The sequence below is a fragment of the Oncorhynchus keta genome, chromosome 11, assembly GCF_023373465.1.
Source record: "Oncorhynchus keta strain PuntledgeMale-10-30-2019 chromosome 11, Oket_V2, whole genome shotgun sequence".
Classification (NCBI taxonomy): domain Eukaryota; kingdom Metazoa; phylum Chordata; class Actinopteri; order Salmoniformes; family Salmonidae; genus Oncorhynchus; species Oncorhynchus keta.
The window spans coordinates 48,077,773-48,098,596 of record NC_068431.1 but is presented as its reverse complement, the minus strand read 5'-3'; the positions used below and the strand labels follow the sequence as shown (position 1 = coordinate 48,098,596).

Here is a 20,824-nt window from a genome sequence, read left to right as displayed (position 1 = left end):
GGGTCATATCGCCCCTCAGTGCGATAGCGGATCATGGGTGGGGGGACAGTTTTCACATTCCGGCAGGCAGGGCTTGAATGAGAGCTCTTTACTTCTTCCAAACGGTGTAGAAAACCCACCTGAGTCAGTCCGTTAAGGAGAATTGCATGCAAACAACAAGCAACCACACGTCTCTGTATGAATGTTCGACTATGTCTGCCTGTAAATGACAGGAGTGTCTGATAATGACAATAGTTTTTTTTTTTTTTTTAGAAGGATACAGTTCCATATAAGAGGGCACACAAACCACCTCCTTGGAAAAGTCCACAGGACATGAGAGCCTTCCCAGCTGTTCCTCATAGAGAGCCAGTGCCTCAGTCAGATTTGCACAGTTTCCCTGAGGACACACAACTCAGGGTTAAAACATGGACCACATGTGACAAAATATATGTATCATTAAAAACATCACTAGGATAAACATCTCTCATGAACAACAAAGACTAAAGAGGCTCCTGAGTGGCGCAGCGGTCTACGGCACTGCATCGCAATGCTAGAGGCGTCATTACAGACCCTGGTTAGATTCAGACCCTGGTTCGATTCAAGGCTGTATCACAACCGTCCGTGATTGGGAGTCCCATAGGGCGGCGCACAATTGTCCCAGTGTCATCCGGTTTAAGGTTTGGTCGGGGTAGGCAGTCATTGTAAATAAGAATTTGTCCTTAACTGACTTGACTAGTTAGTAGAGTGACTGTGTGAAGCATTCAGCTAATATGAGAAAGGCAGTTTTACCTGTGTGAAGTACTTCCCAGTAGGACGCAGTACTTTGATTGAAAGATCCAAGATAAGCTGTAGGAACTCCCATGTAGAGTCTGAGACAGAGTAAACCATCTGTCAATCAATTATGTGAGTGTGCCATATAAGCCCATTTCCTCCTATCCAAGAAACAGTTTAACATTACACTGTCCACATCCTAAATCAGATCAATACTTTGCGATGAGGTAAAATGCAGTTCCTCTTTACAATGAGCCATACCGGTTTTCATCAATATACAGTTAGAAATTCATGTCCAAGAGAACAGCACGAGAGCATATGTCACTCACCCTCCTCTGGCGCTGTGGAGATAGGAACTGCTGTGAGGTCATTTATGACGTAATCAAACGTCTTCCCTTCCTCCACATACTTTTTCAGAACCGGAACACAGTCCTCCACCAACACCTGGAAATACAGTCACGGTAACCCCTTGTAGTAACATAAAAGACCATACAGACCGGTTCAACCCTTTCAAGAGTAGTGGGCAAATGACAAATGTTCCATCTCTACTAAGGAAAAGTGCAATGGACAGCAGTGTCATCCTCACCTGGTAACAGTCTCCCTTCAGGTTGTCCAGAACACTTCCACAAGCCTTCCTCATGTGCGTCCTGCACCCATCAATCACCATTTGGTCGATGTAGACACTTTGTCAAGGCATTACAAACCAGACATAGATCACAGACCAGATAGCTCTACCGGGTTATGTCTAACAACAAAAAAAAAATGCTCGAAGGTTAAATAGTTTTCGGTGCAAATCCCTGAAGCAATATGTTAACTGGGCAGAGGGAAGTGACAGATGGCATCCTGAAAGGATATCTCCACCATGGTGATCATCTTTGGCTTGAGTTTGACGGCCTCAGCGAGGATTCCTCCATCACCGCCTCCTAAGATCAGCACCTCCTTTCCTGTATAGTTCTCTTTCCCTCTGCCCATGATGGCCTGGGTGTAGGGCAGGTCACTCTCTGCCAGATCTGCCATATAATTACATTACAATATCATTAGATATGCCATTACTGAAACCCAGTCAAAATGTACATCTTATTAGATTCAGATTTCAAATCATAAAAAAATTACAATAGTGACCTCATTACAGTAAATAACAATTATAAAAGTAAATATAAAATGATATACGTGAGCAGTAAGTGATGGAATAATTCTCAAATTATATCTTCAAAAAGGGAAAGTTCACACAAATATCACATTAGTTTCCTTACCTTGCATGCAGTCTATGGTCAAGGTAAGACATGTTTTAGATTTCCCTGGCAGTTTTCAAATGCTAATGTTTTAGTATTTGTTGGACAAATCCCATTTAAGTCATGCATTTCTCACATGTCCAATTAATCAGAAAGTATGTCAAAATGTACTGTGAAGCTCAACAAAAAATAATGTATAGATGATTAGAACATGATGTGTGGAAAAACACTAATGACTTAAATGGGATGTGTCGCAAACGCTAAAACGAGAGCATTTGGAAACAGTGCCCGGGAAATCAAACCAAAGCCTGGATTGGCGTCATACCTCATCCACAGACTGCTTACAGAGTAAGGAAACCAATATGTCATTGTAGTGAACTATCCCATTAAATCACAGCCCGTAGGAATCAAAGTACAGAGTTGAGTGGTTGGAAATCCCGCTCATCGCTTACGGTGTTTGCGCACCGGAGCTCCACATCCTTTTCAACCGCTCCGCTAAAAACCGCTCCAAACTATTTTTGTGTCTACCTGGACCTATAATTTAATTTTGAAGTATTGAAACCAAACTTGATGATTTCAATGAAATCATATGGACAGGGATCCTAATAAGGATTAATATATTATACGCCTATTATTTCAGGGCTATGGCCTACAAATACATACATTGTGAAGCATTTGAGAGTTCGACACACTAGGCTGGCAGGGACATTATAGGGCTCAGCATTTAAACATTAGTCTATAAATTGCACATATGGGCTGCGACTTACTTAGAATTAAACGAAAAATGCCTTATTAGGCTCAGTCTACAGTGTCTTTGAATTTTGAAACATGAGTTTGGTCAGTCTGTCTTCAGGCTCATGCGATGGTGCCTGGAGAGCAGGACAACAGTGGAGAATATCCTCTCCATACTTGCAGAACCACTGGGGATGCTAAACACCCTTTGAAGCACTCCAGTCAGGCTGGACAGGGATGCAGAGTTATATTTTTATTTAGGTAGGCCTAAAAGGTTTAGGCAAAATAAACAGAAAGCTCCTTGAAAGAGGTAATATGTTAGGCCTATCGGGCAAACATCAATGATAGCCTTATCATATAGATAATAGAACGAAAATTAACTAAACTTAAAGAGATCTGATTTTTTTAAATGTTATTTAAAAAAGTGTTTTACACACTTTGCTACAATGACACACTTAGCTAGCTACCTACCTCATGTGCTCGTAGTAAGTACACCCTCATGCTTTCGGGATATGGCTTTTCAGATTCCACAATGATTCTTTAGTTGTGGACACTACATCACCGCACTCCCTCTCTTGCTCTTGGTCCTCCTCATCTTTGTAAGTCACCTTGATTTTGCACCTGTGTGTTTAATCTGTTTCTGTATGAAAATATTTAGCAAACTCCATGACAGTAGCTAAAGCAAGGGTCTAATAGTAGCACACAAGTAGCCTACAAATGCTTGCTGGGCCAGGCATGCCCTCAGCGGAATTGGAGCGGGTGAGAAGGCTGACGCTCCAGCCTTTGGGAAACTCGCTCCGTGCTCCAATCATATTGGACACGTTCACATACTCTGGTAGGAATGTTATATTCTACTTACTAACATCCCCATTGAGGATCAGGATATTGCCAAACTGCTGTGAGTGCAAGATCTTTATGTTCTGGTATGCAGAGTCCTCATCGTATACAACCCGATCAATGTCATACTCCACCAGTCTGCCGTCGGCTGTGGGCCAGTATCGATCAACAGCTGCGCCTCGTGTCAGAGCTGGGAGCCTGGGGAAGGAGGGGGGGGTAGTCTAAATCATGTTCATGGTGACAGGGTAATCACGTCACACTACAGCTTGTGTAGCTCTCCAGTCATCACACAACAAGGCCACTAGTCAGATCATCCACCACTCAGGGCTTACCTCTTGACCCCCCTAATGTTTCCATGTAGGAGACTTTTTAGCTTCTTTTCCAGTGCATTCAAAAGCTGAGTGAAAAAAAGAAAAATCAAATGTATTATGTTGCATATCCCAATGTTATATTAAGAAAAATATCCTAAATGTCAAAATAGTCCAAAGGCCTACGGTCAAGTGTTGCTGTAACGAACTCATGGAAAGGTGTCTTACTAAGGGCATTCTGAAGGTCTGTTAAATAGTATATTGTTTCTTTTTATATTTCCGTTATTGTGATTGGATATTAGCAGGTCCAGTGCAAAGACAATTGTTTTTCCTCTCGTCACCTACATTATCTACTTGTGCAATGTTATCTCCTTCACAACACTGCAGATCAACGGTAACCAGACCTTGGGAGTGCACACGCAGAATAACCAACCTGAAAAGAGAGACAGACAGAAAGAAGCGCAGAGTTAAAGTGAGGGGGAGAATAGCATTGATTCTAGGCTATAACTTCGCACTCACTTCTCCTTAAACCTAGAGCTCATGATTAGCAGATATCCTATAGGCTACGGCTATGGCATGATACAGGTTGTGACCTATTATTGACCTAACCTTTCTGAAAGCACAGTGGAGAGCCAGGGGCAGCTGAAGGTTGAGCATTTTTTATCCAAAATGGTGTGTTGTGTTGCTGCGGGCAGCCATATTCATGCAGGCTTAGGCCCACACAATGCCTCACCAGCTGTGTTTACCACTCACCACACAAAACAGGAAGCAGAAAAGCCCTTTGATCCGATACACAAAGCTACTAAAGGGCCATGCGTTCAACTGAACGAAAGCCATTGTTGTACCAATGATACACTTAACTGGCCAATCAATGGTCTTCCTAAAGGATGTCTGACCACTGTAACACACCTGGTGTTTTCATTGGACAGTCTGGGTATTGGTAAAAAATAACTGGGATTTTACAAATTCCTCACACACATTAAATATTTCTCAATCACAACATTTTTGTGCAGCCAACTTTACATACACTTAGTTTGGAGTCATTAAAACTCATTTTTCAACCACTCCACAAATTTATTGTTGACAAACTATAGTTTTGGCAACTCGGTTAGGACATCTACTTTGTGCATGACAAGTCATTTTTCAAACTATTGTTTAGACAGATTATTTCACTGTATCACAATTCCAGTGGGTCAGAAGTTTACACACAAAGTTAACTGTGCCTTTCAACAGCTTGGAAAATTCCAGAAAATGATGTCATGGCTTTAGAAGCTTCTAATTGGCATCATTTGAGTCAATTGGAGGTGTACCTGTGGATGCATTTTAAGGCCGACCTTCAAAACTCAGTGCATCTTTTCTTGACATTGTGGGAAAATCAAAAGAAATCAGCCAAGACCTAAACAATTTTTTAAAAAGTTGTAGACCTCCACAAGTCTGGTTCATCTTTGGGAGCAATTTCCATACAGCTGAAGATACCACGTTCATCTGTACAAACAATAGTACGCAAGTATAAACACCATGGGACCACGCTGCAGTCATAACGCTCAAGAAGGACATGCGTTCAGTTTCCTAGAGATGAACGTACTTTGGTGTGAAAAGTGCAAATAAATCCCAGAACAACAGCAAAGGACCTTGTGAAGATGCTGGATGAAACGGGTACATAAGTATCTATAGCCACAGTAAAACGAGTCATATATCAACATAACCTGAATGGCCGCTCAGCAAGGAAGAAGCCACAGCTCCAGAATGGCCATAAAAAAGCCAGACTACAGTTTGCAACTGCACATGGGCACAAAGATTGTACTTTTTGGAGAAATGTCCTCTGGTCTGATGAAGAAAAAAAAAGAGCCGTTTGGCCATAATGACCATCTTTATGTTTGGAGGAAAAAGGGGGAGGCTTGCAAGCCAAAGTACACCATCCCAACCGTGAATCTCAGGGGTGGCAGCATCATGTTGTGGGGGTTCTTTGCTACAGGAAGGCATGGTGCACTTCACAAAACAGATGGCAGCATGAGGAAGGAAAATTATGTGGATATATTGAAGAAACATCTCAAGACATCAGTCAGGAAGTTGATGCTTGGTTGCATACTTCCACAGTTGTGGAAAAATGGCTAAAGGACAACAAAGTCAAGGTATTGGAGTGGCCATCACAAAGCCCTGACCTCAATCCTATAGAACATTTGCGGGCAGAACGGAAAAGGCGTGTGCGAGCAAGGAGGCCTACAAACCTGACTCTGTTACACCAGCTCTGTCAGGAGGAATGGGAAGCTTATTGTTGGAAGCTTGTGGAAGGCTACCTGAAACGTTTGACCCAAGGTCAACAATTTAAAGACAATGCTACCAAATACTAATTGAGTGTATGTAAACGCCTGACCCACTGGGAATGTGATGAATGAAATAAAAGCTGAAATAAATCACTACTATTATTCTGACATTTCACATTCGTAAAATAAAGTGGTGATCCTAACTGACCTAAGACAGGGCATTTTTTGGTCCTTCTGTAGCTCAGTTGGTAGAGCATGGCGCTTGTAACGCCAGGGTAGTGGGTTCGATTCCCGGGACCACCCATACGTACAATGTATGCACACATGACTGTAAGTCGCTTTGGATAAAAGCGTCTGCTAAATGGCATATATTATATTATTATTATTATTACTAGGATTAAATGTCAGGAATTGTGGAAAAACTGAGTTTAAATGTATTTGGCTAAGGTGTAAACTTCTGACTTCAACTGTATATGTCAACTTAATGAGTTATCACGGTGCTTCAGCTAATAGCACAACCAAGATTCCTTGCAGAATATGATTGCATAGGAAGACATGTATAGTTACAGTAAGCTAACCTCAAAATGTGGCCATGGATGCATGACTCATTTTTAAAGGTTGAATAAATACTGTTACATTCAGGGGTGAAAGTAAATGTCATGTCTTACTGGTATTGACCAACTATATATAGTCACAGATTTACATAAGGAATACATTCATTTATGGCGTTTGTGTCCGATTGTCAAACAATCACTCCAAAGCCACTCCTGTTGGCTAGCCATGCACGTTTGTCCACTCACAAAATAATTCCAGCATCTCAAAAGAGCACCCGCAATTTGATGAATGGAAAGAGAATTATGTTACAAAAAAATCTAATAGTGTAATGACACTCAGCAATTGTCATTAGGCCCACTATGCTTGTAGTATGAATTGACGCATCCACTGCTGTAAACTACACATGTCTCAATCTCGGCCACTTATCTCCGCCTTACTGTATAACAAAAGTATTATTGAATTCTGTTTGGTTGACAAACAACCAAAAATCAACATTTAAAGCATATGTAACGCTTGGATTGTTTCAGCTGAGCTACTGGCTTAATCCTAATCAGTATTAAAGTTAAAGAAGAGGACTAAAATCAAACTTTATTTAAAGCTACAATATGTAACTTTTGGGTGGACTCAACCAAATTCACATAGAAATGATAGTTATAGATCTGTCACTCATTGAAAGCAAGCCTAAGAAGCAGCAGATCCATTTCTATACTTCCCATTCTTCAGTTTTGTACACCAGCTTCAAACAGCTGAAAATACAATATCTTTGGTTATGTAAAATATGTTTCAGAGCAGTTTAGATGGTACAAGGATCAAGTTCCTTCTGCATACACATCACTGACAAACTGAAATGGCAACACATCACCGGGGGAAAACTCCCTTCCCTCCAGGACACCTACAGCACCCAATGTCTCAGGAAGGCCAAAAAGATCATTAAAGACAACAACCACCCGAGCCACTGCCATCATCCAGAAGGCGAGGTCAGTACAGGTGCAACAGACAGCTTCCATCTCAAGGCCATCAGACTGTTAAATAGCCATTACTAGCACAGAGGCTACTGCCTATAAACATAGACTTGAAATCACAAGTCATTTCATCATTTTACATATCTTGCATTACTCATCTCATATGTATATACGGCATCTTAGTCTATGCCATTGCTCTGACATTGCTCGTCCATATATTTATATATTCTTAATAACATTCCTTTACTTAGATGCGTGTATTGGGGTATGTTGTGAAATTGTTAGATATTACTGCACTGTCGAAGCTAGAAACACAAGCATTTCGCTACACCCACAATAACACCTGCTAAACACCTGTATGTGACAAATAACATTTGATTTACAATGATTCCCTACACAATGACTGCTTGTTTTGTCACACAAACTGAAATAAAGCGAACTAGTCACATTTTTTAAGCCTTGAGACATGGATTGTGCATGTTTTCCATTCTGAGTGTGAATGGGCAAAACAGAAGTGCATTTGAATGGGTGTGTTAGCAAGAACGGCAACGTAAAAGAACTGCAACGCTGCTGGGTTTGTCATGCACAACAGTCTCCTGTGTGTATCAACAATGGTCCACCACCCAAAGGACATCCAGCCAACTTCACACAATTGTGGGAAGCATTGGAGTCAACATGAGCCAGCATCCCTGTGGAACACTTTCAACACCTTGTAGAGTCTATGCCCTGAGAAATTGAGGTTGTTCTGAGGGCCCACTCTGGTCTTGGCATGTGTACTCCAGTCAGCAGCTCGCAGATACAGTGCGTGTAGGCTACCTACATGAGATTACAAAATGGACAATTGAGCTAAATTTTATTTTGTCACACGGCAGTCAAGCATCGATCATCACGTCACCAGAATAACACCCTCAATATTTATTGGAAAGGAGCATAAAGCTCATCATCATGCACGTTCACCACCCTGCCAAGTTCATTATCACTTATTTCATCTGTAGCCTAATAAACTACATGCTTTCCCGAGTCGTAGTGGTTGGGCCACACAACATATTTTTGCGTGACTCCAAATTTACTTCAATATGATGGTTGTTATTTCGATGTTTGCGCATATTAAAAAAAGGCGCCTCACCTCCATTTCTTACATAATTAATTTCAGGCACAAAAAGAACCTACCGTGTCTAGCGTATTTTCTTTTGTCGACATTTGCAAAGTTTACCGACAAATATCCTGTTTCAATCAGGCCTGTCGTGACACTTTTATCCAACATGTACTTTACTTGCACAAAAAAGGTTGGATGGAAATGTGATTATAGAAATATAATTATTTATATTAGGAAGCAGTGGAAAGCAACGCCGTTCTAGTTTGGAACAATCTGACTGCATTTGACCTAACAGAACAGCATGCAAACTTATGGTGAATCTAAGCAGCCGCAAGAGGAGACAAGGTACAGATTTGGTCCGGACTGGACCAACCAAATGTGGCTCATTAGAATAATAGCCAGTGTGTAGAATAATATCCAAACATGCAAAGGAGCATAAAATGTTCTACCTTTGTGTAACAATTCATGAACAGAATGACATTTATAATTAGGCCTTTTTGTATAGTACAGATCAAGGACCCATGATGTCATTCTGTTGCTGGGTGTTGACCTTCTTCTATTCACTTACTGTAGTTCAATAACCAAAATAGATTTTTTTCAAACTCAAGGTGTCACGTCATTCTTTCTGCCGACATCTTTGAATCTTAATTTGGAGTAGATATTTAACCAAGTTTCTGAAAAACGTAGTTACAAACTGAGGGAGATTTAACTGTCATTCTGTTACCAAACTTTGCATCTTCACCTCAAGAAAATGTGTTTCAGCAACATTTTCAGTGGCAATTGTTAAAAGGAGACTTTTGCATATACATAGGTTTATGGTTTGTTAAACTTTGCAATCAATGTTTTTGTTTGGCAAACACATGACTGTAAGTCGCTTTGGATTTAAGATTTAGATGCACTATTGTAAAGTGGCTGTTCCACTGGATGTCATAAGGTGAATGCACCAATTTGTAAGTCGCTCTGGATAAGAGCGTCTGCTAAATGACTTAAATGTAATGTAAAATAAAAGCGTCTGCTAAATGGCATATATTATTATTATTATTATAAAGTGAAACAGTGAGTCTGTGTCACATGGAAATGTCCATACATGAACTAGTGGCACCCTGCCCTACGGAGTGCCATTTTCTTTTTATTCAATCCCATTTTATCTTTGAAGATTGTAACCATGATCACATAATCTTCAATTCAATAACACCTGTTGAAGCATAGTATGGTAGTTTGTTATCTATCAATAGTTTGAATACATCCCCATTGACTGTCTCCTGTGCTTTTTTATGTCTGGTTATTATTATTATTATTATTATTATTATAGCACTGAATTTTGGAAAAAATATATATATATTCTACAAAATATATTGATTGTGACATCAATAATGACAGTGTTGATTGAACTGGTGCCTACCTGCCATTCTTGCCAATGAAGGTAGCAAGGTATCCATGTCCCTCAGTGTCATGGACAGTCTCTGTCATTTCCTGCTCTTGAAATATAGACTGCAGCCCACGCACAGTCGAAGGACAGTCAGCTAAACAGAATAGGAGAGGGGTATATATGGTGAGATCACAGTTATGACCACAACAACCCCCTCATGAAATTCCTCCTCCAGACAGAACCACAGATAATGGCCCGTTCTCCCAGAGGGCAGTCCCAGACTAATTTCTGCCTAGCCTGATTGATGACTGAACTGGACGGGAGAAGTAGGCTATAGCTCAGACATCTCGGTGTTTCACAGCTCCTAATGTGACTAGGCCTGCTAGGTAAGGGATTAGCCCTGGGAGCCTCTTCCAACCCCAACTAAACAGAATGTATCAGGTGTGTTCGAGAGTGCCAATGACTGCAGTCCCTGTGCAGGTTTTAGTAGGTGTTATCTTCCTAGGTATATAAGAATGGGTTTCTTACTGCACACACTATAACTTGTAACAACCACCTATAATAGTTGGCGAAAATTACGAATAATTGAAAGTGCTATGCAGCACAATGCAAAGAAAATGGCAGTAGCCTAATTTAACTAGAAAATTGATCGTGCAAGCCTTTTTACAGTGAGTGTCTATGGATATCATACCGATTATTGGCCACTGGGACCTTGTACTTTATTGATGGCTAGCCTCATCAATAAGCATGGTCACCATTGTTTAGCTAGTAGCAGTTTGACTGTCCAGTCACGCAGACAGGCGCAGCAGCAGACACATGGCTTTGCTAATCTAGTTAGCTTGCTAGCAACTGCACGAAAGGTCATATTACCCGTTTGCCTGTCAATCTGCTGGCAACCAGTGACTTGGAATTATGCTACCTAGCTAGCTATCAAGATAGCGGATGCCATTTAGCTAGAAATATTCTTACTCAGTTTTAACGAGTTGTGTCCTCGGAGAACCCCCCCACCCCCACTAAATCGTGCATAGCTAGCTAGCTATATTATGCAAGTATATTGGACAGACTGCACGTATTGTCAACGATTAGCTAGCTAACGTACAGTAAGTAGTTAGCTAGCTAGATGCGGAAAGACAACGGCCCATGTCCTGTAGTGCAACCTGGTCTCAGAGCATATTTCGTGCTGAAACCGTTCGTAGTCTAACGAATGCCCGTGTGTGCAATTTACCTGGCGCTGAGAGGTTGAAGTCGAGGGTGTAATGTCGCAGTGCCATGACTGGGTACAGCCGTCAGCCATGCCTGGAGTAGGCAGCCGGTGTGAAAACGGAGTTTGCCTGTGGAGACTGAAGGAAAGGCCTTGATCGTACTGCCAGTACCGCTGCTGCTGTTTGAGTGAGAGGGTTTTCTACAACGCAGACTGGTGTGTTTGTGGGCTCGCAGGGGGATGGTCCGATGACTCTGTGCCTAGTCTACCTCGTGCTTTGTTCAGACTGGGTCTACAGTAGGCTTCCTGTGAGTTGGGCAGAGAAAGACCTGTTCCCAAACTAACTTTTTTTTAAACTATTTCTTGAGATTAAAGGCCCAGTGCAGTCAAAAACGTTTTCTATATATATTTTCACACTGAGGTTGGAATAATACTATGAAGATGATGATAATTAAGAACACCTGAAATGTCAGCCTGTTTTGGTGGGATGGAGTTTTGGCCTGCCTGGTGACCTCATCAGGCGGTAAACTAGTAAATAGACCAATAAGAAAGAGATCTGCCAATAAAAGCTACTTTTATGTTTCCCTTCCCCACTCAGACCACTAGCAGACAGTCATAGAACAAGTTTTGCTTCAGAAATTGCTCTTTGCTAAGAAGCTATTTTTTGTTTATTGGGGAGAATTTTTATGGAAAACAATCACTGTAAGGTACTTAACTGTTACCCAGAAATCATTTGATATTGAGATACAAATGTTTATTAAAAATGTTTATTTAATTTAGTTTAATGAAACTAGAGATTTAGCTGAGTAGTCTAAGCAATTGATTTCTTATGTATTTCATCTCAGTGCTTGGGAAGTGAACTGTTTTGACTAATCAAAAATGTCCTTTTGATACAAAGATCCTGGTTAAATGGGGGAGATTTTGGAGATTTCAGATAAATAATAACAGAAGAGAAAGCTTCCATTCCCGCTGAAAGGTGACTTCAAGCTGTGTGGCTCTTAGATGTAAAAAATGAATACAAAAAAATCTGCAATTTCGGTGTGTTTGTTGAAAACACTTGCAGCCCACATCTTGAAATTAGATTAAGTAATCCAACATGTAATTGGCTATTTTTAAGAATGTAATTGTAATCTGATTAGGGCCACACATGTAAGTAATCCGGGTTGATTAGTTACTTAGATTTCGTAATCTGATTACATTATAATCCTTGTTACATGTAATCTGTTATAGTGTCGCGTGGACGTCCTTCCAAGTCCTGTCTCGTTCACTCGACTATTGAAATTTTGGAAAACTTCAGAATTGGATTTGGCGTTTGAATGGGAGTGCTGGCATTCAGCAATAATGAACATGTTTAGTTTTAGTGGAGATCCCTCAATAATCATTCTCACTATAGCACATTGGTAATAGTCAGAGACAAATAAACTGAGTGGACAAAACATTAAGCACACCTTCCTAATATTGAGTTGAATCTTCCGGCGCTCGTTTACAGTGAACACTGAGACTGTACCCTTACAGTTTTAGGCATTAGACTATTGTGGCCATTTGAGCATAGTGAAGGACTACCAACAAAACCAATGGAGCAAATCCCATAACACTTTCACATGGAAATAGCTTTTGATTTCTATGATATAGCCTACAGTAGCCTATGTGGCCTCCATTGCATGAGACTTTTACATTATGAAGTGCTTGACATTAATTATTTTTTTACTTGACAATGAGCCAAATAAGTGTACTGTAAATTGCAAAGTAATGTGTTGTATGATGCAAGAAACCACTTTACAAAACAAAATGATTTATTATTACCATAGAGAGAATTAGACAATGTAGGCTTCCTCTTTGCCTATTGGCTTATTTGCGTCTTCAATCATGTCTCAAAATACAACACTGCCCCATTAAGACATAAGCTTTTTACCTGACTGGCTTTTCAAAGACAGCTTGAAATGTAGCCTAAGCCTAAACGATTTGTGCTTTGTAGGAAGCAGTAATTCCCCATTGCTGACCTATACTTATCTATAACTGGGCTAATAACTAGCAAAGAATATCAACAAATTTGCACCAGCACAGCTCTGATCTGAACTGATTTGAAAAACACATTCAACCCTGGGTGATTGAAAGACCACTTGTGGGTTTACCCCCACTCCCTTTTGTGCTCTGGCTCTGCCTGTAACAAAATCACAGACTCAATCTTGCAAAGTTAGATTTGTTTAGTTTTTTGCATTGAAAAGGGGCTGATATAATGTTGATTCGATCACAGAAAAAAAACGTTGATCTATATATATATAGTGCAAACTAATGGAGCGAACTCAGTGAAGATCAATCTCTTGCGTCTCTGCGTGGCCTGGCATTTCTTCAGCCCAGCAGTCCTGGACACAACCCCTGACCACAATCACACAACTACTGACCACAACCAACTAACTACTGATCACACAACTCCTGAACACTAGAGACTATACCTACTGACCACAACTACTGAACACAACCAACCAACAACTGACCACACAACTGCTGACCACAACTACAACTGGGCTCCCGAGTAGTGCAGCAGTCTAAGGCACTGCATCTCAGTGCTTGGTTCGATTCCAGGCTGTATCACAACCGGCCGTGATTGGGAATCCCATAAGGCGCCGCATAATTGGCTCAGTGTCGTTAGGGTTTGGCCGGGGTAGGCCGTAATTGTAAATATGAATTTGTTCTGATTTGCCTATTTAAATGAAGATTAAATACAAATAACTACTGACCACAACACAACTAGGGACCATAACTCCTGACCACAACCACACAACTACTGAACACAACTCCAACACTACTGACCAAGACTAATGAACCATACACCATAACTACGAACCGCAACACTACTGAACACAGCCACAACCACACAGATACTGACCAAAATAACACAACTACATACAATAACTACTGACCACAATCACACATCTACTGCACATAACCACACAACTACTGACCACAACTACAGACCATAACTACTGACCACAACTACTGATCACAACGAACCAACTACTGACCACAACAACACAACTAGAGACCATAACTACTGACCATAACTACTGAGCACAACTGCTGGAAAACAAGTATTTGGTCAATAACAAACGTTTATCTCAATACTTTGTTATATACCCTTTATTGGCAATGACAGAGGTCAAACGTTTTCTGTAAGTCTTCACAAGGTTTCCACACACTGTTGCTGGTATTTTGGCCCATTCCTCCATGCAGATCTCCTCTAGAGCAGTGATGTTTTGGGGCTGTTGCTGGGCAACATGGACTTTCAACTCCCTTCAAAGATTTTCTATGGGGTTGAGATCTGGAGACTGGCTAGGCCACTCCAGGACCTTGAAATGCTTCTTACGAAGCCACTCCTTCGTTGCCCGGGCGGTGTGTTTGGGATCATTGTCATGCTGAAAGACCCAGCCACGTTTCATCTTCAATGCTCTTGCTGATGGTAGGCTTTGTTACTTTGGTCCCAGCTCTCTGCAGGTCATTCACTAGGTCCCCCCGTGTGGTTCTGGGATTTTTGGTCACCGTTCTTGTGATCATTTTGACCCCACCGGGTGAGATCTTGCGTGGAGCCCCAGATCGAGGGAGATTATCAGTGGTCTTGTATGTCTTCCATTTCCTCATAATTGCTCCCACAGTTGATTTATTCAAACCAAGCTGCTTACCTATTGCAGATTCAGTCTTCCCAGCCCGGTGCAGGTCTACAATTTTGTTTCTGGTGTCCTTTGACAACTCTTTGGTCTTGGCCATAGTGGAGTTTGGGGTGTGACTGTTTGAGGTTGTGGACATGTGTCTTTTATACTGATAACAAGTTCAAACAGGTGCCATTAATACAGGTAACGAGTGGAGGACAGGGGACCCTCTTAAAGAAGAAGTTACAGGTCTGTGAGCCAGAAATCTTGCTTGTTTGTAGGTGACCAAATACTTATTTTCCACCATAATTTGAAAATTCATTAAAAATCCTACAATGTGATTTTCTGGATTTTCCCCCCTCATTTTATCTGTCATAGTTGAAGTGTAACTATGATGAAAATTACAGGCCTTTCTCATCTTTTTAAGTGGGAGAACTTGCACAATTGGTGGCTGACTAAATACTTTTTTGCCCCACTGTATATCCATCCTGCCCTGCCTTTCTAAAATCTTTGAAAGCCAAGTTAACAAACAGATCACCAACCATTTCGAAACCCACTGTACCTTCTCCACTATCCAATCTGGTTTCCGAGCTGGTGCACCTCAGCCACGCTCAAGGTCCTAAATTATATCATAACCACCATCGATAAAAGACAGTACTGTGCAGCCGTCTTCAACGACCTGACCAAGGCTTTCGACTCTGTCAATCACTGCATTCTTATCGGCAGACTCAATAGCCTTGGATTCTCAAATGACTGCCTCGCCCCGTTCATCAACTACTCCTCAGATCGAGTTCAGTGTGTCAAATCGGAGGGCCACAGGGTTCAATTCTCTGGCCAACTCTTTTATCTGTATATATATCAATATGTATACATGCTGCTGGTGATTCTCTGATCCACCTCTACACAGACGACACCATTCTGTATACATCTGGCCCTTCTTTGGACACTGTGTTAACAAACCTCCAAACGAGCTTCAATGCCATACAACACTCCTTCCGTGGCCTACAACTGCTTTTAAATGCTAGTAAAACTAAATCCATGCTCTTCAACCGAATATTGCCCGCACCCGCCTGCCCGACTATCATCACTATTCTGGACGGTTCTGACTTAGAATATATTGACAACTACAAATACCTAGGTGTCTGGCTAGACTGTAAACTCTCCTTCCAGATTCACATTAAGCATCTCCAATTCAAAATTAAATCTAGAATCGGCTTCCTATTTTGCAACAAAGCCTCCTTTACTCATGCTGCTAAACTTACCCTCGTAAAAATGTCTATCCTACCAATCTTTGACTTTGGCAATGTCATTTACAAAATAGCCTCCAACACTCTACTCAGCAAACTGGATGTAGTCCATCACAGTGCCATCCGTTTTGTCACCAAAGCCCAATATACTACCCACCACTGCGACCTGCACGCTCTCGTTGGCTGGCCCTCACTACATATTCGTCGCCAAACCCACTGGCTCCAGGTCATCTAAGTCTTTGCTAGGTAAATCCCCGCCTTATCTCAGCTCACTGGTCACCATAGCAACACCCACCCGTAGCACACGCTCAAGCAGGTATATTTCACTGGTCATCCCCAAAGCCAACACTTCCTTTGGCCGCCTTTCCTTCCAGTTCTCTGCTGCCAATGACTGGAACAAATTGCAAAAATCACTGAAGCTGGAGTCTTATATGTCCCACTCGACCTTTAAGCATCAGCTGTCGAAGCATATTCCCTGATCACTGTGCCTGTACACAGCCAATCTGTAAATAGCACACCCAACTACCTCATCCCCATATTGTTATTTATCCTCTTGCTCTTTTGCACCCCAGTAACTCTACTTGCACATCATCATCTGCACATCTATCACTCCAGTGTTAATGCTAAATTGTAATTATTTCACCTCCATGGCCTATTTATTGCCTTACCTCCCTACTCTTCTACATTTGCACACACTGTACATAGATTTTTTTATTGTGTTATTGACTGTACGTTTGTTTATGTGTAACTCTGTGTTGTTGTTTTTGTCGCACTGCTTTGTTTTATCTTGACCAGGTCACAGTTGTAAATGAGAACTTATTCTCAACTGGTCTACTGTCACGTTCTGACCATAGTTCATAGTTTTAGTGTTGGTCAGGATGTGAGCTGGGTGGGCATTCTATGTTGTGTGTCTAGTTTGTCTATTTCTATGTTTGGCCTGATATGGTTCTCAATCAGAGGCAGGTGTTAGTCATTGTCTCTGATTGGGAACCATATTTAGGTAGCCTGTTTTGTGGGTGGTTGTTTCCTGTCTCTCCTGTGTTCTCTGCATCAGATAGGACTGTTTCGGTTTTGCCACGTTTATTGTGTTCATGGTTAGTTTCTCTGATTAAAGAACATGAACTCTAACCACGCTGCATTTTGGTCCTCCTCTCCTTTGACGGAAGAAAGCCGTTACACCTACCTGGTTAAATAAAGGTAAAATTAAAAATACATGCAGCACTTTGGGGTGGGCACCCACCTGCCTGAGATTATCATTGAGAGATGATTTGAAATAGTTTCTCAGTGTGGAAGTACTCCCAGTACTTTGATTTGGTAGAAGGACAAAATGACAAGAATATAACTGTAAAAAGTGTAAACTGTGCCCAGGAGAGAAACACCTTTCCACTGCAAGAAACACAACTTCCAACCTCTTGAAGCACCTGCAAAAGCATCACGCCATGACAAAACTCATAGCGAAAGACCCCCTAGGCCTGACCACTGCTGCTGAAGAGAAATGTAGACATACCTCCTCCAAACAACCCAGGCTTGATTTTAATCATTCAGGAGGACAGGCTGTAACCCAGGGAGAGCTGAACATGCTTGTAGCTGGGTATGTAGTAGAGGAAATGCTGCCATTATCCAGTGGTGTGCAGGCCTAAGTAACATAACATTGACATTGTTTACATTGAGTGAGAATGCAAAAAGTAATATAAAGAGTAGTATAACTAATTACCTTTCCCAGGGAGTAATAAGTAAAGTAATGTGTTACTGTTGAAAGAGAACGCGTAGTAGGTAATATATTACTTTTTTAAAGTTATGGCTCCAACACTGGTGAAGGTGATGCTAATTGACATTGAGCTCCTACCTTCCCCCTCTATGCTTGCTGATAGAGGTGTTCGTTATTGTCTCTCAGCAGGGGGAACCATCAGGCCCAGGCCAAATACAGCCTATGGCACAACAAAGGTAGACTACTGTCTGTCCACACAACTGTCAAGGGGAAAGGGGAAATGACAGATTTAGCCATTTAGAAATATGTATGATATAGTTTTGTTGACCTCTTTATAGATTGGAGTGACTGTGCTGTCCAGGATTTAGGCTGAGACCTGGGCAGCTGATGGAATGCCCGCTGCCCTGGCTGGGTCTGCACCGACATGGCAGGCCCCTAGTCCACCAAGAGCCCTAAGGAGCTCTTAGGCACTTCTTTCTGAGTGGGCCAAGGAGCCACATGGACAGTTGGTGTGGGAAAAGACATTTACATTTAAGTCATTTAGCAGACGCTCTTATCCAGAGCGACTTACAAATTGGTGCATTCACCTTATGACCGTTCAGGAATGGTAGATGGGAGACAGCAGGAAGTTTACCTTATCTCAGAAACTTGAGGTAAATTGTGGGCCCCCCCACCAAAAAAAATACAATAATAAAAAATATATATTTTTAGAGGAACTCAGTCTGGCTTTAAACTTACTCTTGAATGTTTGAATAGTAGAGTGCACAAGGTTCATTTTCGAAACTGTATCATCAGTTCCTCTTGTCATGTCAGTCATTGCATACCTTAAAGAGCTATTTATAACTTGTCAGAAATGTCCAGATCAACTAGCCCATGTCAGCTAATGGTTTTTTATTTAGGTTTTTCAGCCCATAGATATTGTTGTAATTTTTTGGTCACTCAAATATTACATGAACACACATTAGACATGGCAAAATGTATAGAATTGCAAGAAAATTTGCTTTAAAACGGCTAAATGTTATTTTCACCCCATGACAAAATGTGTAGAATTGCAATAAATAAGCGTTAAACTTGCAAACACGTTCTCCACCAACAAGAGGGGTGTGAACAGTGTGTCATGAACAGTGCTTGTGCCCGCAGAAATAGACGAGTCACACACGCGGGGGAGGGGATCTTCCCCAATGCTGGGAACCCCTGATCTCCATGAAGGCAGCTGACAGTTTTTGCACTCTATCAGAAAGTAGGCTGGCCTTCTTTGACGTCGCATAGGTTAAAAAAAAATGTTTTAAAAGCATTCTGTTTTGCAAAAACTCCCGCATTACCTATTGCCATTACTAACCTTTAGATGTACGAGATAACATACCAGGTCACAGGGCTGGCGAACTTTGAAATTCCTTCTGTCACTACAGATTTAAGTAAAACAGCTTTTAGTTTCTTCGCATCTCACTTATGTAACAATCTACAGAATACCCCACAGTTGGATGCATTGGTGCTTTTCGTGCAGTTCAGAGAGTTGGTAGAGCACGTCTTCGCTGAGGAATGTAGATGTTTTTTTTATGATTGTGTTTTTCGTTGTTTTTTTTCGTTGTGTGTTTCATATGCTCCTGCCTTTGACCGTAACTTTTATTGTGTAATTGCTTGGACTTGTCATGCAGGGCTTCCTTGAAAAAATATATTGATCTCAATGGGACTCCCCTGTCTAAATTATTAAAAAGATGTATAAATATATGTTGATATATAAAATGTCTGAGACAGTGATTTACTGTGAAACCTTGTTCACAACACTGTAACTGTTTATTGAGTCAAGCCCCTAGAGGGCACTAAAGACCAGACACGGGCCGAGAAAGCCTGAGATAATATTGTCTCAAAAGGCAGCCTTTATTTTGTACAGCCATGCTTCAAAATACAGTTTACTTGTAGATTAACTTTAGATGAATTGAACATGTTGTGGACACCTGGGTGTCTCGTTATTTGCCATGTGTTCACCCCTGAAGATGAGAACCCTTTCATTCAAGCTACTTTATCTTCCTCCCCCTTATTCACTTGTAGGTGTCTGCAAGCACAAAGACTCTCACATGCACTTAACCTTGAGTGAGAGCCAACCAGCACTATCAGGTCGACCTGACATACCATCAGAGAGTGTCAGTCAAGCAGCCTGTTAACTTATTTATAGTTAAAGGCACACAGCATCTACAAATTATGTCAACTGTTGGTCAAGTAGGCTTAATCATCATTTGTTTATTTTTGTATTTTATATTCCATTACCTTCTTGAGACTTGATGAAGGGGTGTGATGAAGATGCATTCCTTTAAAAGATGAACGGCAACTAATAAGAGGGAGTTCATGCTATTGTACATTCAGTATTTTGAGTAACAGACCCAAACTAATCCCGTCTCCTTCCTCTATACTTCCTGAGGAAGTGCCCCAGGGAGCATACAGTGCATTTGGAAAGTAATCAGACCGCTTGACTTTTTCCACATTTGGCTACGTTACAACCTTATTCTAACATGGATTAAATACATTTTTCCTCATCAATCTACACACAATACCCCATAATGACAAAGCAAAAATACATTTCGATTTTTTTTTTACAGCCTTGATTCTTCTTGGGTATGACGCTACAAGCCTGGCACACCTGTATTTGGAGAGTTTCTCCCATTCTCTGCAGATCCTCTCAAGCTCTGTTAGGTTGGATGGGGAGCGTCGCTGCACAGCTACTTTCAGGTCTCAAGAGATGTCCGATCTGGTTCATGTCCTGGCTATGGCTGTGCAACTCGAGGACATTCAGAGACTTGTCCCGAAGTCACTCCTGCATTGTCTTGGCTGTGTGCTTTGGGTCGTTGTCCTGTTGGAAGGTGGAACTTCACCTTATAGTCTGAGTTCCTGAGGGCTCTGGAGCAGGTTTTCATCAAGGATCTC

At 41.3% G+C, this 20,824-nt stretch overlaps 1 protein-coding gene and 1 long non-coding RNA gene across 2 annotated transcripts; one reads left to right on the top strand and one right to left on the bottom strand.

Moving 5' to 3' along the window:
• LOC118390429 (spermine synthase-like) lies at positions 1 to 11,531 on the bottom strand. The gene is made up of 11 exons (XM_035780989.2): positions 11,331 to 11,531; positions 10,139 to 10,259; positions 4,205 to 4,292; positions 3,884 to 3,948; positions 3,574 to 3,749; positions 1,606 to 1,760; positions 1,337 to 1,426; positions 1,080 to 1,194; positions 769 to 848; positions 261 to 376; positions 1 to 119 (listed from the first exon to the last, which is right to left on the bottom strand). Exons 1-11 carry the CDS (start codon positions 11,374 to 11,376, stop codon positions 89 to 91), a joined length of 1,083 nt encoding a protein of 360 aa, XP_035636882.1. The 5' UTR covers positions 11,377 to 11,531; the 3' UTR covers positions 1 to 88.
• Positions 11,532 to 11,918: 387 nt separating this feature from the next.
• On the top strand, positions 11,919 to 20,348 carry LOC118390769 (uncharacterized). The gene is made up of 3 exons (XR_004826995.2): positions 11,919 to 17,788; positions 18,092 to 18,141; positions 18,244 to 20,348. It is a non-coding gene; the product is annotated as an uncharacterized LOC118390769 (long non-coding RNA).
• The last annotated feature ends 476 nt before the right edge of the window (positions 20,349 to 20,824 follow it).

Excerpts from the sequence above, each read along its gene's own strand:
- LOC118390429 (XM_035780989.2), bottom strand. The coding sequence starts at position 11,376 with ATGGCACTGCGACATTACACCCTCGACTTCAACCTCTCAGCGCCAG. Across the intron at positions 3,750-3,883 it reads AACATTAGGGGGGTCAAGAG|GCTCCCAGCTCTGACACGAG; the intron begins GTAAGCCCTGAG and ends CTCCTTCCCCAG. Across the intron at positions 377-768 it reads CTGGGAAGTACTTCACACAG|GGAAACTGTGCAAATCTGAC; the intron begins GTAAAACTGCCT and ends GTGTGTCCTCAG.